This window comes from Scardinius erythrophthalmus (genome assembly GCF_964197995.2).
Source record: "Scardinius erythrophthalmus genome assembly, chromosome: 1".
NCBI lineage: Eukaryota > Metazoa > Chordata > Actinopteri > Cypriniformes > Leuciscidae > Scardinius > Scardinius erythrophthalmus.
The window spans coordinates 24,121,447-24,138,710 of NC_138221.1; the positions used below are offsets into that span (position 1 = coordinate 24,121,447).

Here is a 17,264-nt window from a genome sequence, read left to right on the forward strand (position 1 = left end):
ATTTAAACTAAAAATGCTAAAAATTTACCAAAAAATAATTAGTGTATATGTGTAACTGAATGCTTACTGAAGAAAAACTGACTTTAGGGTCCAACGGAAACTGTTCATTTGTTCCATATAGACCTATAAAGCCATCTAGTGGCAAGAGTCATGAAATGCTATGTTATTTACTTATTTTCCTCACATGAGTTCGGCAAAGACGCACAATCTGTGATTTTTTGAGCTGAATTGAAAGGTTTATGCATTAAATTGTGAGCTATTTTGAATTTAAGTTGAAATAATGTGATGAATGTGCAATTACTATTTATTTATTATTTATTGATAAAATCTGGTAATTTAAAGGTAAATAAAATGAAATAAACGTGCTCAGAATTAATCATACCCCTGGTAAATATGATCAAAATGGCTGTTAAAAATAAATCTGCATCGTTTATCCTTTTGATCTTTCAATTATTCATACCCTTTTATTAAATACCTTTTTGCAATCTCCTTTTGCCAAGATAACAGATAACAAGATAATCTCCCTTCAGATTCCCAGATCCATGCTGGCGCTTCTTCTCTTCAGTTCACTCCACTCATCAGGTCTGGGAACTGGGACGCTCATGGCAGAAGCTTCATTTTGTACTCCCTATAGCACATTTTTGTGTTGATTGTTATGTTTGTTTTGGATCGTTGTCCTGATGGAAGACCCAACCACGGCCCGTTATAAGATTTCTAGCAGAAGGCGTCAGGTTTTGATTTTTTATCTGTTGATATTTGATAGAATCCACAATGCTGTGTATCTGAATAAGCAGTCCAGGACCTCCAGCAGAAAAAAATAGGCCCATAACATTAAAGTCCAATGGTAAATTAAATTGTACACACGGGGTACTTTTCATACTTGTGTGCACCAAACCCATCTAGTGTGTTTGCTGCCAAAAAGCTATTTTTTTTTAGTTTCATCTGACCACAGAACCCTGTGTTGTTTGAAGTTCCAGTCGTGTCTGACCACTGAATATGCTGGAGTTTGTTTTTGGAGGAGCGAGGAGGATTTTTCTTGAAACCCTCCCAAACAACATGTGGGGATGTTGGGGTTGTTTGATTTTTTTTAATAGTCTTTCTGACCCCCCAAGACTCAACTAATCTCTGCAATTCTCCATCTATGATTCTTGAAGAGTCTTTGGCCACTCAAACGTTCATCCTCACCGTCCATTAAGACAATATAGACACACATCCTCTTCCTGGCAGATTCGTAACATCTTTACTTGATTATAACTTCTTAATTATTGCCCTGATGGTCAAAATGGGGATTTTCAGTTGTTTAGCTATTTTCTTACAGCCACTCTCTATTTTGTGATGGTCAACAATCTTTTGCTGCACATCAGAACTGTATTATTTGGTTTTACTCATTGTGATTGATGATTAAGGGAATTTGGCCTTTGTGTTTCCTCATATTTAAACTAATGGGAATATACTTAAGAGATATTTTATTAATAAAAAATTCTAGGGGTACCAATGATTGTGTCTAAAGTGTTTTGGAGAAACACTTATTTAAATTATTTTACTTAAATGACAGGTTAGATTTTTATGAATGTAATTTCAAAAGGATACACGATGCAGATTTATTTTTTACAGCCATTTTTGATCATATTTACCAGGGTATGATTAATTCTGAGCACGACTGTATATATATTATATAGACATTAGGGTTTTGGTCATTTTGACCCACGAGGGAAAGATTTGTTACCAAACGCAAGGGAGAAAACGAACCTGACTGTAGAGCGTGTGTTTCAGAGTTGGCAACCCTGTGATTAATTACCGGGGCTCCGCCCTAAAGATGTCCAGATTGCCTGTGAGTGCTAAATCAAGCTGTTCTGAATTATTAAGAGCGTTTAAATAACGCTGGCATCAGTGCAGCTGATTTAGAGTTAAGCTGTAGAGCAGTGTGTTAACAGCAGTGCTGCAGGGTTTCTGAAAGACTCTTGATTTCTGTTTAGTCTTGGATGATTGCTCTTCATGGCTGTGAGGGAGATTTGTGTTTGGAAAGGGCTCATTTTAGCCCTTTTCCTTTTTGCTGTTAATGGACAGAAAAGGCCGTAAGTAAATGGGCTTTGAAGTGAAAAGTGGCCTAATGTCGAATCTGTGCTGAATGATGCAGTTGTAAAGATGGCAAAATGAAGCAGCAAAGCATTAACTGTTTAAGTTCATTATTCATGTTGTATTTTTCCCATGTAGTGGTCAAAGGATGAATGGGACCCACTAAACCTTATTCATCGAACACTTGTTTTTTTTTTTTTTTTTTTATACAAGTCACTGTTGAATGGAGTGTGTGTCTGCTGTTGGAGTTATTGTTCCTCATTTTCTGACAAAAATCAGAGGCTTTGCCTTTATGTACTTCAACCCACTAGCTGATGGAGATCACCACTTTGGCTTACTTTTGATGCACCGACCTGGAAACCCTGTAGCATCCACTTTCTGTGAATGTTCAGCCAACATGTAAATGTTCTGACCTTATTCCCTTTGGTTCCTGAACCTAAACTTAATGCTGTTTACACAGGTTATTCATGGTGACGTTCCCTGCAGTGATTGAAAGTGGATCTAATGCCAAATTGTGTGCAAGTCTTCTGAAACCCCCAGAGAGTCTCACAATGACAGTTTCTCTGCTTGATGACAAAAGGATGACTCCACTTGTGCAGCAAGTTTCTTCAAAGCCATTTCACCAATGCTTTAGTTTCCAGGTCTGTTGTCATGAGACATGATTTTATTTTTGTCTGGTTTGAGTTAACTGGGTATCTCTACAGGCTCCTCGAGTAGATGGAGAATCTGTGCAGACGCTGAAGGTAGAAGTCCAAGGGAAGGTCTTCAGAGCGACTGAAGAGAGGAAAGTCATGTTCAGACCTTACCTGCCTTTGACCTTCATCCAGACAGACAAACCCATCTACAATCCTGGACAAACAGGTGAGCTGTGAATTAACCTTGGTTTAATATTAGAGGTGTAGATAATCCAGTACGCTACAAGTTCTGATGGTATTCAAGTGCATTGTGCAATTAATATGAATTTGTCTTTGCAGTGAATTTCAGAGTTGTCACCATGGATGCCAAATTTGTGCCACTTGATCAGATGGTAAGGTCTGGCCATGAACATATTGCAAATGTATTGCAGGTTTTTATGTGCAGTTTTGCAGTTCTCTTCACTGACTGCTGCAATGGTGTCTATTTTAAATGCTTAATATTCTGTCTTTCAGTACAATCTGGTGGTGGTGGAGGTAAGAATTTGTTCTGGTCCAAGTCTTTGAATGGAGCCACTGCCACTTTCTGTGTATTTTGTTGCCTTTTTGAGCCGTTCATTGTTTTAACAGGACAATAACAATAACCGGATTGGTCAGTGGACAAACGTTTCTTCAACGGGGTGGATATTGCAGCTTTCTCATGAGTTAAACCCAGAGGCTCAGATTGGGATGTACACACTAAAGGCTTTTATTGGCGACCGAACAATCTCCCATGTTTTTGAAGTGAAAAAATACGGTAAGTTGTTGTGAATGATGTGCATCAGTTCAATGACAGATCTGCGGTCTTAGTGTTTTTTTATTTCTGGCTTAGTTTTGCCCAAGTTTGACGTGACCGTAAACACACCACAGACATACAGCGTTGCAGATGTGGGACTGAAAGTTGAGGCTTGTGCCAAGTGAGTGAAACGTACAGATATTGTCTTGTGGTTGGTCAGTTCTTAATTTTGTTCCTTGTGATGTTTCTCAGATACACATATGGCCAACCTGTACCCGGTCTAGCCTTGGTGGAAGTGTGCCGTGAGTCATTTCCATACGTTGTGGTTCCTGATGTGACCCGTCGTTGCCTGACTAAAAGTGCAAAGGTGTGACTCCTGCCTTACAGTGGAGGGTTTTTCTTCTGCTCAAGCTTGACTTTAATGTGACTCTTTGTTCTGCTACCAGATGAATGACACAGGCTGTGCCTCCCTTATTGTCGATACATCAGTGTTTTTCAACCCCAAATTTGAAAATAATATGCAAGACACTTTTCTTGTAAATGTGAATGTCACTGAGGAGGGAACAGGTGAGCTATTGGCTGATTCGGACCAATGGTACTTGCTTTAAAGTGTGTTCACTGTTCACTTTTTTTATTTTATTTTTATTGCATCTCCCCCCCCCCCCCCCCAGATGTATTGATGTCAAAGTCTGCAACCGTGTCCATTACATTTGAAGTCGGCAAAGTCACGTTTTTGGACATCCCGGAATATTTTGAACCTGGATCAACGATTAATGGGAAGGCAAGTGAAATGAATTCCTTGTTGCAGAAGCCTTCACATTGATTCCCTTTCCTAACCTTGATCATTCCCAACAGATCTCAGTGTCTCGTTTTGATGATACTCCAATTGCAAACAAAGCGGTTTATCTCCTGGATCGTAACAGCTGGCCCAACAAACTGCTGCTGAATCTGACCACAAACCAGAAAGGATTGGCAACGTTCTCCCTCAGCACTGCTAGTCTTCCTAAAGCTGCTCTCTATCTTGTGGTATGATTTGTTGATTTGTGACATGTTGACTTCTCCCAATCTCTCAGATGAAACCAATGCAATTCGTTGTTCCCCAGGCAAGTGCGACTCCAGAGGTTGTTTATGGTTACAAATCACCACACTTCACTGCGGATACAAGGGTTGTTCAGCTTCTCCAACCTGATTCTCCTGACAATCCATCTAGTGAACTGACTATAGTGAAGTTCGAGCAGCCACTCAAATGTGGTGCTGCGTTTCCAGTGACGGTGAAGTATTCTTTTGTTGGAGAGGCTGGCGACTACAGTGTTGACATCATCTATATGGTGAGTGGACACCACATCACCTTTTTCTTTTAGAAACATGTTCTATGCATCTATTTGTCTTTTGTCAGGTCTTGTCCAGAGGAGTGATCGTCTTCCATGGATTTCAGACAGTCACAGCGAGGGCTTCTAATACAGTCACGAGCGGCTCTGTGTCTTTCCAGCTGTCTGTCAGTGTCGATATGGCTCCAGAAGTGCAGATTCTGGTTTACTGTGTTCTGCCCAGTGAGAATGTTGCTGTTGGTAGTGCGTCGTTTGACACAGAAACTTGTCTCCAAAACCAGGTATGATATGCACTAACATCTTTTGCCTTCAAGTGGGGTATAATGACGTGTCCTACAGTGTGTTGATTCTTGTTCCAGGTGTCTCTACAGTTCTCTCCTGCTACGGCTGTTCCTGCTGAGGGAAATGTTCTGACTGTCTCTGCTCAAGCAGGATCTCTGTGTGGCATCAGTGCTGTAGATCAGAGCGTCTGGATCTTGGAGCCGGGAAGACGTTTGAGTGCAAAAATGGTATCTGTGTGCAGTTGATCTTGACTGACATTCAGGTTCAGCTTTAGAATTTGAGTAATGCTGAGATCAATTGAACAAACCTATTATGATTGTAGTTTGTGTGCATCTTAACAAACATCTATGTACTCTGACATAACATTCCAAACAGTAATTTGTTCAACATTTTTCAAAAATGACTTTCATGGTTTCAGGTGTTTGACTTGCTCCCGGTGCGATCGCTATCAGGTTACCCAAACAGCGTTCAGGATGAACCAGAGTGTCTAGGTTTTCGGCCCTTTCTAGCTTTTGATATAGATCCTGCCTACCCTGCTCCTACAAATCAAGCCTACACAACCTTCAAGGTAGAAAACTGTATTTTGTGACTACATGGTCACAAACGGAGTCATTGACTTTAAATCTGTCTTTTAACTTGTTTCTCTGACAGAGTCTGGGAATGAAGACCGTAACAAATCTTGCTGTACAAGCCCCTCCGTGCCCGCTGTATCCTAGTTTCCCAGATAGTAGGTCTATGCAGAGGCCATTCTTTCAGTGAAAAATTCTGCATGACTTTGTGAACTTGCATTCAGTTATGTGAGGTTACCCTTATGAAAAAGTATACTTGAGTGATGTTCAAGTGTATTTAAGTATACATTATGTAGTACATATACTGTCAATATGTACTAGTAAACTTGTAAGTGTACTATTTTAATACCGCTTTGGACTAAATTTAATCACTTTTCAAATGTAAGTTTCATAAGACTGTATGTGGAAAAACTACGTAAAAGTATATTTAATAGGCAACTTGATCAAGAGTTAAAACAACTAGAATACGTAGTTATACTTTGTATATCTCTATTAAAAGATTGAGTACACGTACAGGCCAAATATACTCTTCTCTCAGTATAAGTACACAAGTATATTGGAGTGTATATAAAATGTAGACTTAAGTATACCTTATTTTTAGTTGAAAATCAGTACACTAATAGAAAACTTGAAGTAACTTATTTTTTGTAAGGGTTATCACTGTGTACAAGATCTGATTCAGTTCCATACTTTTTATTTATTCTAAGCTATTCCACCCGAAAGCTTGATACTATATAAACATGAACATCTTGTGTAATTTGTTTTAAAGCATTTAAGCTACTCAATTAAAATGATAAACAAGTAAAAGCCTAGAATACTTTTAGTATATCTCGATCAACAAGTATAGGCCAAATATACTTGGGCTATAAAGTGTATAATGCTGTATATTATCAAATATACTGTCAGTGTAAGTCAAGTATACTTGTATTTCTGAGAAGTACAGTACATAAAGTAGACAAAGTATATATATTTTTTTTGTTTAAAAGTATACTAATAGCACACTTTAATAAACTTTTTTTTTTTTTTTTTTTTTTTTTTTGGTAAGGGTACTCCTTGTGGATCAACAAATTGTGTGGTGTTGGTGTTTTAATAATTTCCATAAATGCAATAAGAGGGGCCGTAACAGTATGAACCTGTTTATTCTGCAAATACTAAGACAGTTTGGTGTAAAATTGCTTGTCTTTCAGTGAATCTTGAGGAACTGGCTCTTCCAGCAGAGGGAGTGCCTCGTCCAGCAGCAGAAGTGGCTCTTTCAGCAGCAGAAAGTACTGGACCTGACATTTCCTCTTTTGAAGTGACTGTCAGGACTTACTTTCCAGAAACATGGCTCTGGCAGCTTGTTCAAGTGGGGTTAGTAATTCCTTCTAAAGCTACTTACCCAGTTTTTCTCCTGGATCCCCCTTATTTTTCTCTTGATCCCCTATTTTTCTCCTGTCTTTCAGAAACACTGGATCCACACGAGTATCCCTCACTATTCCTGACACCATCACCACATGGGAGACTGAGGCGTTCTGTCTGTCCTCAAAAGGTTTCGGTCTGGCTCCTCCTGCTCTGCTGACGGTCTTCCAGCCCTTCTTCCTGGAGCTCTCCCTGCCGTACTCCATCGTCCGTGGGGAGTCTTTTGAGCTGAAGGCCACAGTCTTCAGCTATCTGTCCAAGTGCATCATGGTCTGCCACGATTTTTTTTTTATAATTCATCTGTATTGAAAATGTCATGTGTTTTTGCTCCATGTGTTCCGTTTCATTGGCAGGTTAAAGTAACTCCAGCTTCATCCACGGCATTCACTCTTAAACCGTATACTGATCCGTATTCATCCTGTCTTTGTGCCAATGGGAGAAAGACCTTCAAATGGGTTCTCTCAGCTTCAGTTCTCGGTCAGTTTTGGATTATCTCTAATTTAAGTGTATATTAAGGGTGTTGCTCACTTCCTGTCTGTCACTGCAGGAACTGTCAATGTGACTGTCAGTGCTTCAGCTGAAGCATCCCAGACTCCATGTGGCACTGAAGTCGTGACTGTGCCGACGAGAGGACGCATCGACGTAGTCACTCGAAGTCTACTTGTCCTGGTGAGTGATAACCAGCCTTCTGGAGTCTGGTCATGGAGATCATGCTGCTACTGATGTGGTGTCTTATTGCTTTTATAGCCTGAAGGGGTTGAAAGGACAAACACCCAGAGTTGGTTACTGTGTCCCAAGGGTTTGTTTGCACTCAATGATTCCCAAATGTTCTCCCTGTATAGCCAAACATTAGCCTAGCTCTCAATGCTGACCCCTTCTCTTGTCTGCAGGAAATGTTCTTTCTGAAGACGTGACTCTGGGATTTCCAACAAACATGGTTCAAGGATCAGCCAGATGCTCAGTTTCAGTCCTTGGTACTACATTTCATTCAGTAGAAACTGACATGTGAAGTTTAGTAGAATAACTGTTTCTGATGTGGGTTGTATGCTTGACCTCTCATAGGGGACATAATGGGTCGTGCGCTGAAGAATCTAGATGGGTTATTACGGATGCCATTTGGCTGTGGAGAACAGAATATGATCATTCTTGCTCCAAATATTTACGTCCTGTTGTACCTGAAGGTCACAGGGCAACTCACTGCAGCCATCCAAGAGACCGCCACAGGCTTCCTTCAGAGCGGTATGGATGACCAAATCCACTTTATATGTTGGATACCCAATTTCAAGGACGCTTTGTCCTGCTCTTCTCATTGGACTATCACTTACATGTGCTGTATGATCCAATCAGGATACCAGAGACAACTGAACTATAGACATGGTGATGGTTCATACAGTACATTTGGTAATGATGAATCAAATACATGGTGAGTTTCGCTCTGTTCTACTGTTGTGTGTAATATGTTGTGGCACCAGCAGTTTGTTTAGTTTGTCCACCTTTTTCACGACCAGGTTGACCGCCTTTGTCATGAGGTCTTTTGGTCTAGCGAGGCAATTTGTCTTCATTGATCCACATGTCCTGCAGAGTGCAAAGGATTGGTTGATCAGCAAGCAGGGTTCAGATGGCTGTTTCATTCAGCAGGGAAAACTGTACCATAGTGACATGAAGGTGCATTACATGTTTCTTAATGCACTGGAACAATGGAATGTTCTTCTAAAGCAGTTTTTTTTTTTAGGGTGGAGTCGGTGACAGTGTGACCATGACTGCCTACATTGTTGCATCACTGCTTGAACTAGGTGTCCCCACCACGGTAAAACCAATCCAGTAGTTGTATTGAGCTCCTTGCATATAGCCTTGTTCTGGTTGTCATATTTATATATTAGGATCCTGTCATTACCAACGGTCTGTCATGCTTGAGGCCTGTCGTTGGGAACGTGGGAAACACTTACACCACGGCTCTGCTGACCTACACCTTCAGTCTGGCTGGAGAGACCACCACTCGATCACAGCTTTTAACTGTCTTGGACAACCTTGCCATTTCTGAAGGTAGGATTTACCAGCCTCTTGATGTTGATTCGTCAGGTTCTTTGGCATCAACTTTCTCCCCTCCATCTCATCCTAAGGCACTAAGCTCCATTGGTCTCAGATGACATCTGGTGATAGTCTGGCAGTGGAGATCAGCTCTTACGTTCTGCTCGCGGTTCTCGCTGTTCAGCCGCTCACGACTGCTAATGTGGGCTATGCTAACCGCATTGTCAACTGGCTCGTCACCCAGCAGAATCCCTATGGAGGGTTCTCCTCCACCCAGGTGCCTCTGACTACCATGCATGAGTGCAATCATTTGAGGATTTATTTTAATCTGGTGCTTGTTTTTAGGACACTGTGGTGGCTCTTCATGCCCTGTCGGTGTACGCTGCTCAAGTGTTCAGCTTGGACGGCTCCAGCACTGTTACCGTACAGTCCTCAGTAGAAGGAGGAGACTCCTATAGCTTCAAGGTGAATCGGGACAACAGGCTGCTGTATCAGGAGAAGCCGCTGAAGAACGTTCCAGGCAAATTTAGTGTTAAAGCATCAGGATCCTCTTGTGTGTCTGTGCAGGTCTGTATCTTCATCCTCATTCTATATTTGTTGCGCACAGCCAAATCTAATTTTTTTTTGTTTTTTCTACTCTTACTATAGGTTGCGTGTTTCTACAACATCCCAACACCTGTTAAAGTCTCCATGACGCTGAGTGTCGAAGCGAAGGTGACTGGAGACTGCCAACCACTTGGAGCCAATCTCATGTTGAAGTTCACTGTGAAGTAAGAACAGCTTTGTGTCCTGAAACCAACTGAAGTTTATGACTCTTACAAAAAGGGAAGCTGTGTTCTTGATCTTGTTGACTAAACCTTTTTCACCCTCATTCAGATACAATGGTGTGAAAGCAAGCACAAACATGGTTCTAGTGGACATTAAGCTCCTGTCAGGCTTCACGGCAGATACTTCACTGGTTTGTATTTAAGATTTAGAAAGTCCCAAGATGCTTGAAGCTCATTCAATTGTAATTGTGTAAATGATGGTCTCTTCCCCTCAGCTTGGTTCTTCACCCCAATCATTCGCCCCGCTAGTGGAGCGAGTTGATGCTGAAGATGATCATGTCCTAGTGTATCTGAAAGAGGTGAGACTGGGTATATTACTAGCTGCCATCTTGAGTGCTGTGTATTTGCTGCTGTTCATCCTTTCTGTCTTGCAGGTTCCCAAAGGCGTCCCCATGAGTTACACTCTGCAGCTGAAACAGGTTCTTAAAGTGGAAAATCTCAAGCCAGCAGTCATCAATGTTTATGACTACTATAAGCCAAGTACGCTTTCATCCTAATCATGCTTTGCTCTGGCTGAATTCACTGTTAAATGATCAGGTCGTTTTCCGTTCCCATTTCAGGTGATTCGTTTGAGACCACCTACACATCTTTCTGTCCATGATTTGATTCAGTACTGGCTGTAGGACATGCGACTTGAATAAAACCACTATACAACCAGTTCTGTTGCCTCTTGTTCCTAACTGCACTTTTGCACTGCACTGCACTTTTTTTTAAGTTCATTACACATTAAAAATACCTTGGTAGTTTCAAAACTTCCTTATTCCAAAACTTGCCTTTATTGAAACTAAGGCCAGAAAATGACAGGATCTTAAGTGATAACTTGTTACCTCACAGGGCAGTTGTACTGCCTTTAAGTCAAGGATATTTGTATAGTGCTCTTCACAATACAGATTGTATCAAAGCAGCTTCATAGTATTAAATTAAAATACAAGGTTTGTTTCTAGTGGAATTGATTAAATTAAATATCCCCAAAATTTCCCTAACTGAGCAAGCCAAAGACAACAGTGGAAAGGAACCGAAAAACTCCACGTGACCTAATGGTGAGCTGAAACTCCATCAGGTGAACTAATGGAGAAAAAAAAAAAACTTGGGAGAACCCAGGCTCAGTCGGGGGCCAGTTCTCTAACGTTTATGAACTAGAGGCTGGATTGTAGTTTGAATAGTAAGATTGAAAATATTATATGAATGCCTGGCTCAAGAGATGCATCTTTAATCTAGTTTTAAACTGGGAGAGTGAGTCTGAGCAACGAACAGTATCAGGAAGGCTATTCCAGAGTTTGAGCTACATGTGAAAATGCTCTCCCTCTTTTGGTGGACCTAGATATCCTAGTAATGACCAAAAGCCTTGAATTTAGTGATCTTAAAGGGCGCAATGGATTATAGGGAGATAGAAGATCCGTTAAATAGACTGGAGCTAAGCCGTTTAGGGCTTTATAGGTCAGTAGCAATACCTTGTAATTAATATGGAACTTTATAGGTAACCAATGTAGTGATGATAAAACCAGTGTCATATTTTCTTGATCAGTAAGAACCAAGGGCGTAGGTTTGATTTTGAAATTGGTGGGGACGGGGACATCCCCTGAAGCTGAGCTGCATCAGTCATTAGAGGGACAGTTCACCCAAAAATGAACATTCTGTCATCTACTGATGAATTTCTTTCTTCTGAACACAAAAGATATTTTGAAGAATGTCGGTAACCAGACAGTTGATGGACCCCATTGACTTCCATAGTAGAAAAAAAAACCCTCATTACTGGTTACCGACATTCTTCAAAATATCTTCTTTTGTGTTCAGCAGAAGAAAGAAATGCATACAGGTTTGAAACAACTTGAGGGAGAGTAAATGATGACAGAATTTTCATTTAAAAGTAAACTTACAGCAATTAACTGTTGGCATATTTGTTTCACATCAATGTCCAGTTTTTCCTGTTGGACATGGCACACAGCAATACTGTTAAGTGTCACTTGTGCCATTGTTCTGAGCCATGTTTTCAGTGTCCTAGTGTCCTATAGAGCACTGAAACTTCTTTCAGCCTCATCTGATAAGACTGGGATGACAAGAGTTTCAACTTCATCAAACATCCCTCTCATTTCAACAAGACCAAGCAATGTTGTGTTTTTTATGTTTTATGGGGACTTTTTTACCGCTTTACACAAGAGCCTCTCAGATAGAAAAAACAAAGCCAATCAGTTTAGCGATGTGTGTTAAGCAGGCGGGACTCAGATATTAAACGTTTGTGTACTATGAATTGCGCATTTTTCTCAGAACGCTCTTGTAAGAGATTTTAATCTAAATAAGATGTTTCCTGATTAAATAAAATAAGGCTATAGCCTTTATAATACATAAAAACCACAAGAAACAACCGGACAACAGTGGTTATATATAAATATATTTTAAGTTTTGATCGAAATTATTGATAGGGACATATTGTGTCACTGGATATTGGTAGGGACACGTCCCTAGCGTCCCTACTAAATTCTACGCCCCTGGTAAGAACTCTAGCGGCTGCATTCTTTACAGAAGAATATCAACGTCTAGGTCTACATCACCACATCTTTGGCCCCACCCACTGGAGTGTTAGTGAATAGTTGTGAATGTGAAAAGATCAACACAGGATCAAAACATTATTTTCCAAATTATCCTAATGCTAAGGTTTCTTTTTTTAACAATGAGAACTGTCTCAGCAGTGCACTGTTGGTATTCGGTACATTTCACTGGATTATTTGGTAATTCAGTCATAGTCTCTACACAGGCTTAACAAACAGACTTTTATGGATCTGCCAGCAACACCACAAACATGGAAGTAATCATATTTATTCCAATCCCTGATCAGTGATTTCTTATGTGTAATCAAGTTCAGACAATCTTTCTCAAATTGTTCAAGACTGTTTATGAATCTGTATATCAAGCCAGTGATTAAAATATCTAGGGTAAGTGTACCCATTAAGCCCATGTACCCTTTAAGCCCACTTTCAACTCTGAAGTCAAATTAAAAAAAAGAGAAAATAATATTTTATGCTGCTTATTATTTTAACCAATCCAGTGATTTGTTACTTCCCTGGCATTTTTAATTGCATACCAATTACATTTGGCAATGTTGAGTTAGCTCCACTCATGTGCAGTGGACCTCACACAGTCACCCCAAAACTTTGGTGTTTCGGGACCCTTCAGAAATCTACACATTTCAGCAATTTTCAGCAATTTATGTCAAATAAGAGATAAATGTATTGTTTTTTTGTGTATGAACAAATAGTACTTTATCATTTTATATCATTTTCCTTTAAATGGAAAGATGAGTTGTATTAACTTGTGTTCAAAGCTAATCTCTAGGTCAAACCATTAGCCTTACAGAAAGACTGCCAAAGAATTAAGCATGTGAACTCCAAACAATTAATGTTTTGTGATTCATTTTATATTCATTTATAAATAAATACATCATACATTTTTTGTAGAGAAGATTATTTTTATAAATTAGCTTTTTTTTAAGATGGGCTTAAATGGTACAGTGCCACAAAACGCATGCAAACTAGAGCCAACACAAGCTAACTTTGAATGAAAAAAACGTAACATTTCTCAATGTGGGCCCAATTAAAATTACTTTGATACTTAGTCCACAGTATATTTAAGCTCCATGCATGTATTTGTAAACATATCTTACATTTTTAAAGGAAAACGTTGTCTTTTTTCACCATTACTCACTGTGGAACCATTTAAGCCCACCTTATGTATTTCAATGAGGAATCCCTCTAATTGCAAACTTTACATTTTCTGAAAGTGTTTAATGATAACATGTCTTTGTGTGCTTTTACCTTACTAACCTTTTACCCTTACCTTACTTGCACACAAATTACACATTCATTCAAGTGAGATAGAGCCTGTTTTGTCCTAAAGTCCTTTATGTATAACTGGGCATAATTCGGGAGTCAAGCTGAGTTAAGGCTTGAGATTCCGGACATGGAGAGCTCCCAGAGGGACCCTACATTCCCCACAGTCCTGAGCCCCTGGGACTGTTAGGGGGGCCCACTAGGAGCCCCCCTAAGCCCAGAGTATGGAGCCCTAACTCAGCTTGGCTCCCGAGATACACTCGGTCAAACTTCCAGCTTGACTCCAGCTACAACTCCAGTCAAGCCAACTTAAGGCTCCAGACCACCGGCCACTAACACCAACCCATCCCACCCAGGGCTCTAATCAAACATTAGCAAAAGGATTTTTTTTAATACTTCCCTGTCACTGAATAAATATATTGATGTTTTACTTCTTTAAAATCATTTAATTTTTTTATATTTTGTGAATCAATGATGATGTGGGCTTATTTGGAACACATGCAGGCTTAAATGGTGCCAAAGTACCAATTAAGCCCATGCCAGACTTCTGACTTTATTCCTTAATTATCTTAATTTTATATTCTAAAATGTACATCAACTAAATAATATAATTTAAAATGAGAGATTAATCTTGCATTTTAACAAATCATTTTTCTTATAAACTGCCAATATCTATGAACAAAAATCTAGACTTAGATTTTGGTGGGCTTAATGGGTACACTTACCCTACTTCACATTGTTTCACTTAGGATGAAAATAATCTTATTTAAACTGATTAAATGTATACAGAAAGTAATCAAAGAATGCTCCCTTTCCAATCGCTTAAGCTGGCAATCACACATCAGAGTTTATCTGGACACTTGCCAACAAACACATCAGCAAATCACAGCAGTGAGCGTTTACACGTTTCACAGCAGACACACCCCTTCAAACAGTGTTCTCTGACCAGAACTCTGGTGAGTTTTAACATTGAGCTCATTTTTTAGTAAATTTGGAGTGCAATAGTAGCCTGGCTCCGCCCTCCTACGTACTTCCGCTCAATTTCATTTTACTTCAGTACTACGTCTGGGACTGCTGTATATTCTTAGGTTTACAGAAACCAGTTTTTTGTAGGACCAATCAGCAAACAGAGGGAGTGGCTGAGAACGATGACGTTGATGTAGTGCGTCAGTTTGAGTTGGAATATGGCAGCGGAGAAAGATGTGAGAAAAGCTATCCGTTGTTGCAAAACTGCCGAATATACAGAAGTTAAAGCCGGAGCAAGAACAATGTTTGCTAAACTTTGTTGGTGGCCATGATGTTGTGGCCCTCCTCCCCACGGGGTTCGGGAAAAGTTTGATTTTCCAGCTCACTCCGCTAGCACTAGAAGTGCCAGAATTCCATAACTACTAGAACTGCCGCAAGCGGTCATTTTGATCGCTATTCAAAACTCTATATCTTTAATGATAAATCCCCAATTGAGAGATGAATGCATTTATTGTATTAGGATGTCTTTTAAAAACAAAACAACATCAAACTGTACATTTAAACAAGTTTAATTATAATTTATAAATAAATAATATTCGTAGATGCCCTGAACAAAATTGTAGCCTATGTTTTCATGTTTCCACTGTTTGATCGCGCCCACTGACACACACACACACACACACACACACACACACACACACACACACACACGCACACACACACACACCATATTCCAGCATTGCAGCCTGTTCATTATAGCCATAATAAAATATAATAATAAAATAGTCAACCTAACATATAAAAATTCCACTGCACTGTTTCTCACTCGTACCATTTTATGCGTGTGATGATTTTTTCCGTCGATATTAGAACGTGAGTGAAGTTCAAAGCCTATGATAAAGAATAGTTTAGCATCCAAATACATCGCAAATGTTGAAACATTTTGATTCTAATTAGAGAGTTACGTGAGCCTAACGCCGCTTACTTTCACTTTCGCTTATAAACTATTTCATTTTGGTTTGTTTATAGTTATTTTTTCATTCTTGTTCTGTTCTGAATATCATTACATTTAAATGATTTGTTGTTGAATACAGTATGTTTAGTGTATTTTTTACCACATTTTATTGTTGCGTATATATATTGGTATAATAATACCGCAAAATTCAGTGTGGTCAATATGACCGTTTATGGCCGAAATAGGTAAATATGTTCATTTTTTTTTTTTTTTTTTTTTTTTTTTGCCTTGTGTGATATTTATATGAAAAACATTTTAAATGAAAATACAGACACTTTTAGGAAAAGTCAGGTACCAGCAGGATTGTATTTATTTTTTCAACAAAGTTATTGCAGATATAAAATTCAAAACGGTCAAAATGACCACCATGGCAGTTCTAGTGCTAATGGTGAATGAGTTAGCTAAGGCGAATGATAGGGATGCAAAGCCGATAGTTGTTGTCGTCTCCCCTCTTGTTGCACTAATGGAGGACCAAGTGAAGGAGGCAGAAGAGGCTTGTATCGCGCAGTAGCCTGGTGATCACTGTACAGCATTTGCGGCAGATCCGAAATGACCGCAGCGCGTATTGTTAATGATTAGACCCAGCTTCGACAGTTGACTGAATACATCACTGTCCTTATACTGCGTTCCAGTCCAAAATTGTCATGCCCTTCACTCGCTAACTTCCCTCCGTCTCGTTCACTCGGATGTACATCATTGCTTACGTTGCACGAGTGCCCACTACTGGCGGAAACTGCAATGGGCTGAACTGGAACGTCCTAAGCCCTTGATCACTTGGAATCAGCTATGGAGTTTATTATTTACTTTTTTTTTTTTCCTTTAAGAATTTGTTTAATGCAGCATCCAAATGTTTATGTGTGTTTTGTTGTTTTAAATAAAATAAAAAATATAATTATAGAGTTGTCTGTTGTGGTGGTGATTAGACGAGATATCTGGTGATGTCACAGTCGTACTGCATTGTTGGACATATAGGTACCTGAAGTGTACATTTGAAGTAGACTCGCTCCCTCGGGCAAGATCGAGGGAATGAGGGTCTGTCCATATAAACTTCCCTCGTCCACTTCACGAAGTGGAACGCACTTCAAAATGGCGGCAGGGATTCCCCCGAGGGGAAGTGCTTAGGGAAGTTCGCACATGTCTAAAAGTGGACTGGAACGCAGCATTAGTGTCAAATATACATTTAGAATTTGTAAATGTTTCCGGCCGGTTTCGGCGCATGACATACGTCACGACCACACGTTAGCGATTGGCTATGGCAGATCCTGAGTGACTCCAATACATTTGAACTTTAACAGAGAACCTGCTTACAAGGAAGTAAACGTTTCTCAATGGAGAGAGGCCAGACTCTCTGTACAAATTAAATGTACGAGAGTCTGGTAGAACCAGGCTACCTTCGTTCATCTTCGGAACACTGTGGACACTATAACTTGCTGGCCCAGAAAAGTTAGTAAAGACATCGTTAATATAGTCCAAGTGACTACAGTGGCTCAATTTTAAGTTTATAAAGCGACGAGAATACTTTTTGTGCGCAAAAACAAAACAAA

The 17,264-nt window shown here is 39.7% G+C and overlaps 1 protein-coding gene across 2 annotated transcripts; it reads left to right on the forward strand.

Annotated features, from left to right (window-relative positions):
• The first annotated feature begins 1,898 nt into the window (after positions 1-1,898).
• Positions 1,899-10,573, forward strand: LOC308697269 (alpha-2-macroglobulin-like protein 1). 2 transcript variants are annotated; one of them, XM_081376440.1, is made up of 34 exons: positions 1,899-2,075; positions 2,537-2,717; positions 2,781-2,937; positions 3,051-3,103; positions 3,225-3,245; positions 3,339-3,504; positions 3,580-3,664; positions 3,736-3,850; positions 3,930-4,050; positions 4,155-4,264; positions 4,339-4,509; positions 4,587-4,811; positions 4,880-5,092; positions 5,171-5,320; positions 5,512-5,661; positions 5,745-5,820; positions 6,850-7,012; positions 7,105-7,330; positions 7,414-7,537; positions 7,608-7,729; positions 7,808-7,859; positions 7,951-8,034; positions 8,123-8,299; positions 8,408-8,483; positions 8,569-8,725; positions 8,793-8,867; positions 8,941-9,103; positions 9,181-9,365; positions 9,434-9,655; positions 9,737-9,858; positions 9,965-10,046; positions 10,131-10,214; positions 10,290-10,395; positions 10,476-10,573. In XM_081376440.1, exons 1-34 carry the CDS (start codon positions 1,996-1,998, stop codon positions 10,514-10,516), a joined length of 4,335 nt encoding a protein of 1,444 aa, XP_081232566.1. In that variant the 5' UTR covers positions 1,899-1,995; the 3' UTR covers positions 10,517-10,573. The 2 variants fall into 2 exon arrangements, with proteins under 2 accessions (XP_081232566.1, XP_081232567.1); XM_081376441.1 differs by having other exon boundaries at positions 4,919-5,092; positions 10,476-10,571.
• Positions 10,574-17,264: the final 6,691 nt, after the last annotated feature.